The 16492-nt window shown below is 41.2% G+C and overlaps 1 protein-coding gene across 2 annotated transcripts in view; it reads right to left on the reverse strand.

The window, feature by feature from the left end:
* HECTD4 (HECT domain E3 ubiquitin protein ligase 4) overlaps positions 1–16492 on the reverse strand; it is a 236234-nt gene that overhangs the window by 159860 nt on the left and 59882 nt on the right. The window contains exons 15-20 of one of the 2 annotated variants that reach the window (XM_075178495.1): positions 14292–14397; positions 13026–13146; positions 12019–12141; positions 9128–9252; positions 8071–8224; positions 6133–6233 (exon numbers count right to left, since the gene is read on the reverse strand). In XM_075178495.1, the coding sequence (XP_075034596.1) occupies positions 6133–6233; positions 8071–8224; positions 9128–9252; positions 12019–12141; positions 13026–13146; positions 14292–14397 (730 nt within the window). Of the gene's footprint in view, positions 1–6132; positions 6234–8070; positions 8225–9127; positions 9253–12012; positions 12142–13025; positions 13147–14291; positions 14398–16492 lie in introns of both variants that reach the window. The other variant, XM_075178494.1, reaches the window with a different exon arrangement.

A 16492-nucleotide genomic window follows, 5' to 3' on the forward strand; every position in this document is an offset into this window, starting at 1 on the left:
TGCGACTGAGGTAATCTGCCTCCCAATTTTTTATTCCTGGAATGAACACCGCCGATATTGCTGGAACGTACTGTTCTGCCCAAAGGAATATCTGAGCTGCAACGCGCATTGCAGCTGCACTCCTGGTTCCTCCCTGTCTGTTGACATATGCCACAGCCGTGGCATTGTCGGACTGAACTCTGACTGGGTGGTCCTGAAGGAGAGTCTGGGTCCCCCGAAGAGCTAAAAGAATTGCCTTCAACTCCAACGTGTTGATTGATAGGGCCAATTCCTGTACTGACCAGAGCCCCTAGAGCCTGAGGTGCAGGACTACCGCCCCCCAACCTCTCAGGCTGGCGTCTGTTGTGGCTATGATCCATGACCATGGAGCAAAGGACCTGCCCACCGCCAAGTGTTCTTGAATCAGCCACCACTGGAACGATTCTCTCGCCCTCGGAGACAGTGAGATCCTCTGAAGATCCAAGCGTAGGTGGGATCCTGACCATTTCGTCAACAGATCCCACTGAAAACATTGAGAATGAGCTTGACCGAAGGGGATGGTCTCAAAGGAGGCCACCATCTTTCACAGCAGCCGCATGCACAAGTGTATTGAGGGGCTGGGAGAAGACCTGAGTTGTTATACTCCGAATAGAACCGATCTTCTCGGCAGGCAGGAACACCTTTTGCTGGCTGGTGTCCATGATGAGCCCTAGGAAAACCATGCGTTGACACGGAACCATCTGGGATTTCTTTAGGTTTATCAGCCATACATGGCCCTCGAGTGAGGGATAAGTGATGACGTAAGCAATCCTCTGAGGAGGATTTGATGAGCAGATCGTCCAAATAAGGCATGACCTGAACTCCTTGTAGATGAAGACACGCTGCCATCACCGACATGATCTTCGTGAAAACTCTCGGCCCTGTAGAGAGGCCGAAGGGGAGGGCCCGAAACGGATAGTGGTAGGACCCCACTTTGAATCTTATGATGGTCGCTCCAAATGGGAATGTGGAGGTATGCGTCCTTTATGTCTATGGACGCCATAAACTGATCCTTCTCCAAGCCGTTTATCACCGACCTCAGGGATTCCATACGAAATCTGTCTACCCGTAAGTGCACATTGAGGTTCCTTAGGTTTAAGATGGGTCGAAAAGTATTGTCTTCTTGTTGGATCTCGGGGTAGCGGGGTTATGAAGAAACGATGTGGTACCGAGCCCAGCAGGTCTATCATGTACCCCCTTGATATAATGCCCCAAATCCAAGGATCTTGGGAGGACGCTGCCCACCGTTCCTGAAACAAAGACAGACGTCCCCCCACTGGCGCCCCCTCCTGCCGAATAGAGTGGTCGTCGGGACGCAGGCTTCTCCTGGGTCTTGGAGGCCTGGCGCCTAGCTGCAAACGAGGATCTTCCCCTGACAGATGAGCCTCGAGCATTTGGATGTCTACCTCTAGAAAACTGTCCTCTAGGCAAGGAGGTCGCCCAAAAGGGCTGACGAAAGGAGCTGACCCGAGGGTTCCGGCTCCTGTTAGAGAATACCGGCAAGGAAGTGCTTTTGCCACCTGTTGCCTGTGAGATCATAGTATCCAATTCCAGGCCAAACAAACCTGCTGCTGAAAAGGGAATGGTTTCAACGGGCCTTTTTGATTCCGCATCTCCTTCCCAGGATTTCAGCCATAACGTCCTTCTTGCTGAAATAGATGCAGCCTGAATAGAGGAGGATACAGACGCTGTGTTCTGGGCCACCTCATAAAGGTACCCCGATGCCTCTTTCAAATGCAAAGCCAGGGGAAGTAACTCAGAGTCCTGTAAGGCCTCTGCCAGTTGGTCTGCCCATGCTTCCATTGCTCTAGCAACCCAAGCTGAAGCAAATGTGGGTCTAAAGGAAGAACCCGCAGCCACAAATATAGATTTCAGCTGGGATTCCACTCTGCGATCATTGGCATCCTGCAGAGTTGCCGACCCTGGGGCTGGTAGTAAAGTGTGTTTGGGCAAACGGGCTACTGGAATATCCACTTTGGGAATACTCTCCCAGCGAGCCACATCTTCCTCCTACAACGGATACAGGGAAGAGAACCTTCTGGGAACAGAGAACCTCTTATCAGGCTGTTTCCAGGCTCTCTCTGCAATATCTTTAAGTTCTACAGAAGAGGGAAAACGGATAGGCTTCCTTTTGGCCTTCTTAAAGAGACTTCTGTCTCTAGGAGTGGGATCCTCCGGTTCTGGGAGGTCCAATGCTTGTCTTGCCGCTAAAACCAAATCATCAATAAATTGGCTTTTAGTGTTTTCTTCCTGCTCCAAAGGTTGAACCTGGTCAGGATCAGAATTTATGTCCCCCTCCTCTTCTGAAAACCCCTCAGAGTCTGAAAGAACCATAAGGGTATTAGCGGATCTAGGCTGCTTCCTTTTAGCAGGCGGGATGTTTTGGGATTCAAGTAACTGGTTTAGTTTATCCAAACCCTTTATAAATGCTGCGGACCATGCTGGTACTGTGGGAACAGGGGCCTGGTCCGTGAGTAATGAGGAAGGTCCTGGTATAGACGTTCCAATAGAATCTGAGGTAGCGGGGAGGGCCAAAGGTGTACTAGCATTATTAGCCACCGAGGCTGCCACATTAGATAGCAATTGATTGGATTGTAAAACCATCTGTGCTAAAGAGGAAACCGACTGTGTCAGGGAGTCCACCCAGGCCGGTTCCTCCGTCAGTGGGGCTGAAATAAGCTGTGTTTGTACAGTGGGGACCCCTGCTTCGCAGACAGAGTAGAGCGCCAATGGGTCCTTCTGCCCACATGGTAATTTTACCTTACATTTTGAACATGTGAAATATAGGGCCCTTTCCTTTATCTGACATTTTTATAAAGGAAGGCACACCAAATACACAGGCTTAAATTGTAAAATTTAGCTGAGTAAGGAGAGAGAGAGAGAGCGAGAGAGTGTAGAGAGAATAAAAATAAAAGCAGAAGCTAAAACGCTGCCCAACTCCATGGGCACCTAAAAAAAACTGAGGAGGAAGAGGCGGGGGGATTGTAGAGGGGAGGGGGTCTGTCAGCAGTGCTAAAGTTTAACTAGCTAGGTGCCAACTCCCTGTGTTCCCCTCCACAACCCATGGTAAGCAGTGTCCCCCAAAACTGGATGAAAGAGAAATATAAGTATTCTTTTTCTCACATTTTTTTCACCTATTTGCTTGTCTCTAGTAGAGCCTTGGGTAAAATCCAGCGCTAGAATTCTTAATAACTCTCTATTGTACATCTTGTTTATTAGGTTTGTGTACACCTATTTTTAAGAATTTTGGCTGCATAGATTTAAGTGTGGAGTGCCGACAGGGATTATTTTTACATTTTGTATACCAATTACAGACCCTAGGTCACAAGGCTTTAATTTCATTTATATATTCACATCTTCTATATGAATCCACGATGGGAGATTTGGATGGCTTGAGAAACCAGTGGGAAATAGATATAGGTCCTCTAACTGATAAGGACTGGGAGATTATCCTCAACAGCTCTAGTGGTTATACATCATAGTTAAAGTTCCAACAAATACAAGTTTTCATTTTACACAGGGCTTACCTGACCCCTACTAGATTGGAAAAATTCTGCCCTGATAATACTCCCAATTGCCTGAAATATAACTCAGAAATTGGTAGCTTTTGGCATCTTCTTTGGGAGTGCCACACATACAAAGTTTATGGCTTAGGGTCACTCACTGTATTCAAAAAACTGGAATTGACATCCCAATACGGTCACTGGCCACATGTCATTTTGGGCTTCGCCTGAAGGGTAAGGTTAGCAAGCTGACAACTCTATATTTCCCATTTGTTTATGATAGCAAAAGTCAGCATAGTGAGACTCTGGCTGGCTCCAGCAAGTCCCACGATAAAAAGTTGGAAAGCATTGGTTAACACTACTATTGGGCATGAGAGGTCTGTGTATACCAGCAGGCAGGCCCTAAAGAAATTTAAGGCCATATGGTATACATGGCTCGAGTCCTGATACGCACTTAATTCCCCGAGAGAGTAGATCCTGAATACTTAAGTCTACAAGTCCCCAGGTCAAATGTCAAACGTTTAATGTCAATTGTCACATACTTGGCAACATGCATGGCCTGTCCAGTTGGGCCACAATGGCTCATGGGGTAAAATAAGTGGGCCCCTTTCTTGTATCTGTGTAATCATTCAGGCGTGGGCATATCGGATTTGTAACCCTGAATGAGTTTAGCATATATGATGTCATTTGTGTTCTACTTATATGGATAATTCTCCTGATTTTGACTGAGCTATACTTGTGATTGCTTCTCTTTGTATGTTCTCTTTATTTTGTATGTTTCATTATTTTTTTTAAAAAAAAACAATAAAAATATTTAAATTAAAAAAAATATATATATGGACATCTATGGTTTGATTTATTTGCATGTGTGGATTGCAAGGGTTGTTGCTGACATGTTGGTGTAAATTTCATTACAATAGCCACATTAAATATATATTTACTGAGAAAAATGTTGATCTGTCCAATACTTCTTTAACCCGCTGTAAATGTGTGTCCAAACACATAGAAAAAATAGATATATATCAATTACTTAGGAAGAAAAGATAGCATAACATTCAATCTCAACATTCAGTTAGACAAATCCCCCTTTACTAAGATAACCAACTGAAAATTCACTCTCTCTTTTACTCTCTCTGTCCCTAGGGAGCTCTGTGTGTTTGTGACAGCAGGCTGTAATGGCAAAACAAAATGTCAGAGAAAGTAGGGGGGCGTTCCCAAATGCCAGTTACTCCCCTGTAAAATGGCAGTTTTTAATCTCAAAATGGGCGTCATTGAATTGTTTATGCCTGTCCACAGTGTTAGAACCAGTGAGGACTGCTCTCTCCATCACAGCTTCACTCCAGTAACATGCCCCTGGTACCTGACCTCCACTGCTGGGCTTCCAGACAATTTTTCTTGATTTCCAGCAAAATCGCTGAGCGGGGGACTAACCAGGCACAAACCGCAGGCAGCGCTGACATCTACTCTGCCTGGGAGACAGTTGCTGCAGGGCTGTCTGCCACGCTGCCCTAGACAGCTGGTGGGTCTCCAGACACATTTTTAGTGCCGAGTGACACTTTTCCTGGGGACCAGCACTTGTGAGGGGGGGGGCGGCATTAAAGCGCCTTAGACACTCCCTCTCACTGCCAATCACGACATTCACCATTGAACACCGCTGTTCTCGTACAACAACAAAATAACCTATTCTAATCAAAATAGAAAAATAAAAAAGGCTAATCTAAAAAGGTGTCCTACCCTGTAGGCACTAAAAGAACCTGAAGACAGTGGCCAGGGGGGGGGCATAGAGGGGAGCAGGCTAGACAGATCTCTAGTGCCTTACTCCACACAGCACCCTCTATACCCCAAGACAAGCAGTGTCCCCCAACTAGTAGTTCAAGTGAAATAACCTACCACCATCCAATGACAGCCCTATTATAACTTAACCTGCAGGGCAAACCTTTATAGTGCCTCCAAAGAACGTCTGGAGCACCCCCCCCCAAACGGAACTCAAACAAAGAACTCCTGTATGTGTCGTCACTGCTATCCCCTGCCCCTGTAATTCATTTCACCTCCCACTTCATATCGCATATGCCATTGGCATTAGAAGACGGGATGACCCTGGGTATCATACACCACACTGTTTTCTTGGTATCACTGACTGGATGTCATTATTGTGTTCACAGTTTAGGAATGACCTGAAGAAGGAACATGATGTGTGTGGTACCCGGGGACAGTCTTTTTTTCTCCCTGCTGCTTGTTTATGAGGTAAGAAAAAGGGTGGATATGTTACAGTATACATGTATATAATACAGACAATGTCAGTCGATGCTGTCAGGCTAATATCAGCAATAGTTGTATTTCTGACATTAGCATTAAACTAGCCTGCCACCACGAAAAAAAGAAAAAAAAAAGTAATGCCTGGCTATTGAAGGCCAAACTCCTGTCACAAAGGATACTTCTCAAACTGACCATGGTTAACAAGGACCTTTTGTTTGATCTTTTGTATCGGGGTCAATGAATGAATACTGCTTACTGTGTCCTTCATTGTATGTTGAAGAAATAAATACATAGATAACGAAAATCAATAACACTAAATTATTTGTAGTTCCTTATAAGTATAAGTAAATATTACCTGTTGTCTGGGAATACTTTGCTCTTTTGGTCTGAAATTCCACTTGGAGAACTACCAATGTCTGCCAAAGCTGTGCACTGGGTTTTCAGGAGCAGGGCAGTCTGTAGATAGAGACATGCTGGGATAAATATTAAAAGTAAAAAAATATAGAAATAAGAATTATTGGTTATTTACTTTAAATTTAAGAAAGCTGACATTCTTGATATTCCTAATTCATAAAATGAATTATGAGCCACAAAAAACTTTAAAAACACTGCCAACTATTGGATAAATTAAAAAATCATAAAAACTAGTAAGAGGTTTGCCTTATTTTACCAAGCAGTAACTTTTGAACTAAGTACCTTGTAAACAAGGAAGTATTCTATTCAGCATGTGTTTCTACACGAAAGATACTGTTTTCTAATGTATTAATTTCTCAGCATAACATCCCTATAACATTTAGCTTGGCATTTAAATTGTAAATAAAGTTGAACTGGTTAGCACTTCTGCTTTACAGTACTGGGGTCATGAGTTCAATTCCCGACCATGACCTTATCTGTGAGGAGTTTGTATGTTCTCCCTGTGTTTGCGTGGGTTTCCTCCGGGTGCTCCGGTTTCCTCCCACACTCTAAAAACATACCGATAGGTTAATTGGCTGCTAACAAACTGACCCTAGTCTGTGCATCTGTGTGTGTGTGTGTGTGTGTGTGTGTGTGTTAGGAACTGATGTGAGTGAGTTCTCTGTACAGCGCTGCAGAATTAGTGGCGCTATATAATTAAATGGTGATGATGACTACAGTAAATACATTTAACTATTTAAAGATCCAATGTTGAGATCAAACTATTCAAAAAAGTATAATGAATTTAAATCTTAAAATTGTTACTATTATGTTATATATTCTCTATAGCAGTGGTTCCCAAACTTTTGCAGTTCGCGGCACCCTTAGAGTCTCCAAATTTTTTCAAGGCACCCCTCCAAAATAATTATTGAGCAGTCCTGTTTTAGAAGTAGTTGGGTCAAAAAAATGTAATAAGTATTTAGGTCAGGACATAAATACTTATTTAGTTGTATGCAAAAATGCCCCCTCTGCATCCAGACACACTGCCCCTCTGCATCCAGACACACTGCCCCCTCTGCCCTCTGTCACGCTGTCCCCCCCTCCTCTGCACTGTCACGCTGTCCCCCCCTCCTCTGCACTGTCACGCTGTCCCACCCTCCTCTGCCCCCCTGTCACCCTCCTCTGCCCCCCTGTCACCCTCCTCTGCCCCCCTGTCACCCTCCTCTGCCCCCCTGTCACCCTCCTCTGCCCCGCTGTCTGCCCGCTGTCACACTCCTGCCCCGCTGTCTGCACGCTGTCACACTCCTGCCCCTCTGTCTGCCCGCTGTCACACTCCTGTCCCTCTGTCTGCTCCACTGTCTGCCCACTGTCACACTCCTGCCCCTCTGTCTGCCCGCTATCACACTCCTGCCCCTCTGTCTGCCCGCTGTCACACTCCCTCTCACTCCTCTGCCGCGAGACAGCCATAGAAAAAACCAAAGAGCACATAAACTTACCAATCAGCGCGGCGCCGGGACCCAGCAGACTCCTCTCTCCCGCAGCTGTCACTGACGTCGATATTCAGTGACAGCTGCGGGAGAGAAGAGTCTGCTGGGTCCCGGCGCCGCACTGATTGGTAAGTTTATGTGCTCTTTGGTTTTTTCTATGTCTGGCTCGCGGCACCCCTGGGAGCCGCGGCGCACACTTTGGGAACCACCGCTCTATAGGTTATTATATATAAATTACTCACAAAATGTTTACTTTATTTTACATCAAAGCATACTTATTGGCTTTAAACCAATTATTTTCCAGCAAAAAATAAGAGGAACACAGCATTATAGTTTTATTACGAGTGCCTAATGAGGTCATCACACAAAGTGTAAACAATAAGGAAATGACAAGACATGTTTCCATGCATTACCTGACTTGTGTAGAGAACAAGCTGTACCAGCTGGGGCATCAGGGCATCTGCCATCATTAAAGTCTGTAGATTGGGGTGCATGAGGGATGTCAGAAGAACTGGGAGAAGATGGCCAAGCATAGTGGACTTCGTAATTTGCTCTAAACCTTTTAATCTAAAATAAAAATATATGGTTAACAAATTCCCCAATTAATACAGCTAGTTATTTAAATTGGCCTATATCAGCAGACGAAAAGAGTAGCACAAAAAGCTTTTCATGTGGCACAGTTGGAAGCCAATGATGTTGGTGCTATGATGGACCAATAGGGGCCAAGCAGAGATAGAGGACTGCATACAACCAATCCACCAAAGGATGCGTGGTAGGCAAGTGGTAGATACAATCTGCTATAGTGTATCTAGGAAATAATTACATGTAGTATAGGGGTATATATTGTAGGGCACTTCCAAGTGATTAAAAGACTACTTCCACCCTGAGTAATTTAGAATTTGAGAATGACAAGTTTGGTAAAAGCCTCTGGGAGTGATCACTATGTATGGATAGTTGTCCTACTCCAAGTCAAACCTGGTATAGGATAAACATATTGGCCAGTCTGCAGGATTTTTATAATTGTAGTTTTAATCATTCCTTATTTATTTTTAAAGAAATGCCCTATATAGATAAAATGAGCAATAACTGCAGGTCATAAGGCAAAGCACTCCATTTGTTACAATAAGCAAGAAAATGTATCTCTAAAACATACATTATCTTGCAGTTCAAATGTAAAGATTGCAATACACATAATAGTGGATATAACACAAAGTTGTTTAAAGAAATAATTCCATAGCTTTTCTCTTTCTGCTTTAGTTACATTGTGAAATACTCTTCTATTTTCATTTCTATCACTATTAATAGAACCATACATGTGCATTTTTTATACAATATGTTTATTTTAGGACCTTGAACGGAGCATGTGTACATTACTTGATAAATAAAAAATTTTAAAAAAATATTAAATATTTTGGTAAACATTTGATGTTTTGTAGCATTTTCAATAAGCAAGACAGTATATTTGCACACCTAATATCCCTGTCTGGAAGATCACTGTTTATAAGAGCGGTTGTGACTCGTTGTAGCATTTCCAGAACTTCATCACACCCAGTTAGTATTTGGGTTGCCAACCCCAAAATGCTAGTCTGCAGTTCCTAAAAATAAAGAGAAAAAACACACACAAAAAACCCAAAAATTAATAAATACACATCTGATAACCATATGTGGCTGAGCTAACTACCAAAATGTAGTAAGTCTTATTAGAGCCAATTATAAATACTCTTATTTAAACAGTTGAAAATAAACGAAGATAAGAAAACCGTTTAAAACTATTTATTAGTGATGTCTGTAGGTCAGAGGATACCACAAGACTGTAATTAAAACCCACAGCCATCATTAGTATTCAATTCTTGTAAGTAAATGTACTTGTACAGTGATATTAGTGTATTTGCCAGCCCAATGTTCCTCAGGCAGGAAATGTTAAATTAACCAGTAATGAAGCCTCAAAATAAAAAAACAAACATCTAAAACATTCTTGGCAAAATTAAGATTGCTTTGCATGACATGTTGTACAGAGGACTGAATTTGTGTTTGCAAATCTAAGGTCTCTTTCTATAGGGAACATAGAACAAAACAACTTGACAGACCGTGGCCATCAAAGTGGCAAAATGAAAAACAATTTAGACATATGATAGACAAATCCTGTGAAAAGCAAGTGTCTTAAAACTACTAAAATATCATGTATATTTTTTTAAAAATGAATTGTGAGGATTGATGTGTGTGTTAGCATATCAGACCAGGTGACCCTAAAGCCCAATGACATTGTGACTAACCCATGTGAAGATTGTGAAAGATTGCAAAGAGAAAAAAAGACCTGTCTTCTTCTTTCCCCCCTCAAGCAAACGTGTCTAATTATTTAAAAATACATCAACTGCAATGTTCATCTGCCTCATCTGCTGTGCTGCAATTTCCTGCACAATACCTTCTCCCTTATTACTATTATTCCTAAGCAGTCCCCTCATCCAATGTATAGTCCACTATCACGCAACCTTAATACACTCTTGTTTACAAGACTTTTCAGAGAAACATCTCACCTATAGCATTCACTACCACAAAATATCAGATTCTATCCTACCTTACAAAGCTATAATAAACCCTGAAAACACCCTCTTCATATGGGCAACCCCAATCCTTCTTCACGCACACCAAATCTTTTATGAAGTACCACCAAACACAAATCCCAATCTCCAAACCCTGAATCATTACTAAGGCCAACCTTGTTGTGGCAGATGTATCATCCCTTAACAATCTTTTTCTCAGTGGCCCCTAATGTTCGAAGCATACGAGGGCTGAATCATAACCATGTACTAACTCAGTATGCGTATGTAGGTCTTTTATACACCATTTACAGCTTTAGTAAGTATATGGTTATAAAAATAATATGACTGACATTTTTGGTGCAATTTTATACAGTTCTAAAATCATTCCTTTTACTTCCTAGGTAAATGGAGATATTTTCTATCATTAGCTGAAAGCAAAAAGCCTTTGAGATTTACTAACCAAATCTGTTGTTTAAAAGTGCTGCACTTTTAACAAAAGAAAAACGATAACAATTCAATCATTTAATCCTGTTATCCATAGTTAATGAGTTACAGTAAATTTAATTCAAAGACCTTGAAACCTAAAATGTGTATGAGATTAACTCGTTACAATCATGTAATAATTCCAAAAACATATTAAAGGTTTAGCACTTGCATTTAAATTGAACGTAATGTCGTCTTTCAATTGTTACTGAAGTTGAAGGAAAGTCACTATTTTACAGTAATCTATGACAAAGGCTTTGTATTATTGCGCTGAATAATATATATTAAATAACTGGAGTAGTTATACTTAACAAAGTATGTTCATTATGGTCTTTTTCAACCCTTTGCAGCAGGTTGCTATATTAGGTGAGAAGGGCTTCTCCAAATCAGCAAGCAGAGTGTGACACACTGTTCTGTAGACTTGCTATGAAAAATGCACGGTGCGGATATGTGGAAACACGGGGCAGGGCCAGTGAAATCACAACAAATCAAATGTCTGCAGTCTCAGTTTTTGACCAATATCAGATCACATTAGGACACTGGTTTAAAGATGTAAAAGAAGATTCAGCCGTCTGTACTGAAGTGGGAGAGTTAAATACTTTAACAGAGCTGCAGGGGAATGTCAAAATAAAACCAATGTATTTAACCTCATTATTTACATCTGGAAATGTATTTTTTTGGGGTTTAGTGGTCTTGTAGTCATTCATTAATCAAACACCATATAATCCCCTTGCTTGCACTGCCTCATTCTACTGTCTCAAAATTGAACCTCAACTTGGGGAGTCACCCATCACCAAAAACCACCTTATCTTGAGAATGGTTTGTATAGATGCTGCCGGATCCATGTAAACTTGCTTAAAGTTAATTTTAAAATGACTCACAGAAAAAGCATGATACTTCTTCTGGATAATTAGGACAACTGTCCAAAGGAGTAGTACAAAATGAAAAGGGCAGAAAGGGAAAAAACAGTACCTAAAATAGACGCAGAAATAAATTAAAAACACAAAAAATGTATTTGCTTTTGAGATATTTTAAGATATTAAATGCACATGGTTATCTTGAAACACCTTGTCAAATCCAGGTTTTAATTTATAAGTTTTCCTGTAGAATCTGCCAAGATAGGGTAACAAGAATGTATATGTATGCTAAAACTGCAAGACCGCGCACATCTTTAAAATTAATTACTATTACCTGTATGTTACTTTAGGTGCTTGATGCTTAGAATAGTTTACAAGTGTATGCTTCAATGAAATGGGACAGACATCAATGGAATGTTATAAAACTTACATTGACAAACAAAAAAACATTATTAGAATAAAATGTGGTGTTTACCTGTACCTTCAATGTCTCCCCCTGCAGGGAGCTGTCACTATCATCATTCTCATCAGGTTTGATTAAGACAGTGTTACTAAGGAAGTGATTTTGTACAGCCATCAAATAACGCAGGCATGGAGAGGCAACCTTTAAACACACAAAAACTTTTATAAGATGAGCCCTCACACCCTGTAGAGCTGAAACCTGAAAGTGCTGGTACGAGTACATTTTACATATGCAAGTTACTGTAATTTATTTTACAAAACCAAATATAAAGCATTAGGCAAAGGAATAAGTACTAAAATAAAAGGCACCACAAGTCCATACACACAAGTGTTGGTAACATGGGTAAGACATGCAAACTAACACACACACTGCAGTGTAGAGCACATTAACTCAAGTATGGCATTAAGCAATATTGGACACGCAGTGTTCTTTAAACACAGCATTATGGCACCATTGACTCTTTGTCCTATTTTTAATGCACTTTTCATGAGTCTAATAACGTCTTAAAAACACAAACTGTGTTGTGAACTAGCCTTATAGCTTTGCACAAAAGGTTCCTAGTAGAACTACTTTCACAATTTTATTGTTCCATATAGGTGAAAATGTTCCTGACAGGGTAGTAACCTATAGCCAAAGTTACAAATTTTTTTTTACACTAAACTGTTCTATATATGCACACACTACTGCACCAATTGTGAGTCAGTGTAAAAAATACATTTTGTAAGTACTTTTTTTTTTTTACACATAATTTGTGTGAACACAGATATTTTTGCATAATGAACAACATTTGATGTTCACATTAACAGTTAGATGACTGAATGTGTGTATGTTGCGAGTGCCTCAGTGTCCTAGTAAAACTGGCTAGTCCTAAACAGAACCTACAACCTTGTACTGAAAAAAGGCTTTGAAAATACACAAAATCAAAAAGTAAAAAAAAATCCAACATAATATTACACTTAAAGATTGAACACACAAAACTAAACTAAGATTAAGCATGGAATAAAAACGAGTGGCATTGGTCTTACAGGCACAGTTGATAAGAGTCTTTGGAAGTCTTCTTTAGACACAGTTTGGCACTTGGTGATCAGAACACAAGATTCACGAACAACAATCTTCAAAATATAGTGCAATAGCTCATCATTTAGCCTAAAAAAACAAGAAAACAAAAAAAAGATACATATCAGAAAAAAACGTCTGGCTAGATATTTATTTGCCATCCTAACCTCTAGTGGATATTTCTAGAAACACTTATAGCTCTGCAAACACAAGAGCCAAAAGACAAACAATACAAGTACAATGGTCTTAAGCTGGCCACACACAAGCTGATCCTGCTGCCTGACCCAGCATCAAGTATCAGGACCACTGTCCAATTTTTGCAACACATGATTGGCCAAAATTAAGTGATCCATCTGGTGGACAAGTGTGCCACGTTATGGGATCAAGTCCAGCATATATGGAGGCCTGTGGTTAGAAGATAGATATCCAAACAGTCTGGCAGCAATCCTCTTCCAGTGACATTTTACAATGTCTGATAATGATTTAATTGATCCTGATCAGATTATTGGGTATTGCAGTCATATCGGGATCACATACTGCAATTTCACAACGTGTCCAACTTTACCCATAAAGCAATGCAATATTAACTTTGGCAATGTATTATGTACGGACACTTAAACACTACTATTTACGTAGGTGTCACAAGTGTTTTTCATCTATAACATTTTAGCTATAATCGAAACACTTAAAATTCATAATAAATAACATTTTCTAAACAAACCAATGCACAAACATAAATGACATTTTACAATTGATACAAATGCTAGAAAGGTGTTTTTTTTTTGTTTTGATTTTTATTTAACATCACTGCAGAAGAGCCTGGGCACAAATATTCATCAGATTTATGGTAACAAGTTGTAGTGTACTGAATGTATTTTGCTTTAGAAACACGTGCTGAAATTATAGCTACCTAGTGTTTGCTCCTCAAATTTGTAAAGAAAGTGAATATGGAGATTTACTGAAGTTAATAACATACTTGCCAAATTTTTCAGCAAGCTGTCCGGGAGGGGGATCCTTCATGGGGGCGTGACCACACAAATTGTGCAGCTAAGCCCCAGGGGCCAGAATAATGTGTTAAGCTCCGGCCCCACCCACCTCATCAATGGTTAGAGCTGGATGCGGGAGTTTGCACTGCTTTCATGAGAGTCCTAAAAATGTTGGCGTCTCCGGGATATTCCAGGAGCGTAAGCAACTATGGTTAATAATCAACGCTATGGACCTTGTATCTGATTTACCTGTAATGTTCATCTTCATCACTTCCAAACCTGTTATTCTGTAACTGTTCAGTCAAGTTTGTCAAAATAACATCTCTGAGTTGGGAAAGTCCACAATTCCTGTCACCTATCAGATAGAGTGACGTCAGACAACATTAGATTACACTTACTAGGAAAAAGCCATTATTGTTGATTACACATTTTAGTTGTTTCACTACAAAATAAGCAAAGATCAGAGCACCACCAGTGCAGGAGAATCCTACGCAGGGCATTTTTTTTTAGGAGAGTAGAGGTGGAAAAGAAGTCAATATAGAAGTTACTGTGTTCTCAGAAATCTAACGCCACTCACTGCAACTAGATAGTACTTTTTTTATTCTGTGCCCCTCAAACTACGTATGCGTTTTCCAAACTCAATCTTCTCCTCCTAGGTTTACGTAAAATCAATGGAGCTTGAAGATAGAGATCACAAAGGACAATATAATCTAGGGCATTGATTGGCAACATGATATACTTCAAGCGCTGCATGGTGTAGGTCTCTACCCTTCAAAAAAGCCGTACATTACACTTAATATTAGTAAAATAAAACAATGGGCAGCACGGTGACTTATTGGATAGCACTTCTGCCTCACAGCACTGGGGTCATGAGTTCGATTCCCGACCATGGTCTTATCTGTGTGGAGTTTGTATGTTCTCCCCTTGTTTGCATGGCTTTCCTCCGAGTGCTGCGGTTTCCTCCTACACTCCAAACATTGTAGTAGGCTAATTGGCTGCTATAGAATTGCCCTTAGTCTCTCTTGGTCTATGTGTGTGTATATTAGGGGATTTAGATTGTTAAGTCCAATGGGACAGGGACTGATGTGAATGAGTTCTCTGTACAGCGCTGCGGAAGCAGTGGCGCTATATAAATAGATGATGATGAATCAAAGAAAATAGGATTTTTATACTTCCGTAAATCCATTTCTCCTAGTCCATTGGGGGACACTGGGGACATTAGGGTATAGTGTAGGTGAGATAGACGTGTGGCATTTTAAGGGGGGGAATTCAATTGGCCGTGTTACTTTTTACAGTAATGCAGCCTGCGCACTATTATATTAAAGGAAAGGAGACAATAGAGAGATAGAGAGGAATCGGAGCATCAAGGGTGGGCACCCAGTGTCACCCAATGGACTAGGAGAAACGGATTTTACGGAGGTATAAAAATCCTATTTTCTCCCACATCCTGTTGGGGGACACCTGAGACACTGGGGACATCACAAAGCTGCAATTACGGGTAGGGACGCTCAGAACAAACAGCACGAAGTTCCACTAAGCCAAAATTGGCATCCTTAGATGAAAACACATGAAACCAGAGTAACCTGTGAAAAGGAGGACCATTGACCACCCGATACAGCTACTCAGTGGAGGCACTATGCCACGCCGCCGAAGGAGCACACACAGACCTCTCTGAGAGAACACAATGAATTTTAGAAACAGGCTGACTTGCCCACTATACAGAATTTTGACACCACCCTAGGGAATAAGGAAAGTGTACGACAAAGAACTGCCTTATCCCAATAAACAATAAAAGAAGCATACTTGATATGGCTGCAATCTCGGAACACTTCTAGCCAATAAGATGACTAAGCGGGAAACCTGTTATCCAAGTCAGATACATGAAAACCATTGTGTCAACGGGTTGAAATGGGGAATGCTGAAAAGCAGGCAACACCAATTTTAAACTAAAGGCGCTCTGACCCCTAACTCTCAAGGGAAATAAGGTGCAAACCAGCAGCTGGTCTGTCCTGCACAAACAAAAACAACCTGGAAATGTGAAAGAAAAGATAGAATATCCCTCTTTATCCACACCAGGCAATACATGCTCTCCAGACAAGATGAACATTTTAGCTTGGCTTGCAGGCCCGAAACATGGTTTGCAAAACGCGCCCAGACAAATTTCCCCTAGCTGGAAAGATCATGCCTATACCAACCACGCCGTTAAGGACAGACGTTCTAAACTGAGAATTTAACAGGTCCAGACTTAGCAGCAGCCACCACGACAGACGTCCATGTCACGGAAAAAATATCTGTGTACCAAGCCGTCCGAAGGCAACCTGGGACCACCCGATTACAGAAACACCGTTTATTATAACATGCTACAAGACTGTTGGAAGTTTGGCTACCGATGAGAATAGGCAACTAATGTAAACTGCCAAAGAACGGACATAGCATCTACTGAGACAGCC

Source organism: Mixophyes fleayi, chromosome 1, assembly GCF_038048845.1.
Source record: "Mixophyes fleayi isolate aMixFle1 chromosome 1, aMixFle1.hap1, whole genome shotgun sequence".
Classification (NCBI taxonomy): Eukaryota; Metazoa; Chordata; class Amphibia; order Anura; family Limnodynastidae; genus Mixophyes; species Mixophyes fleayi.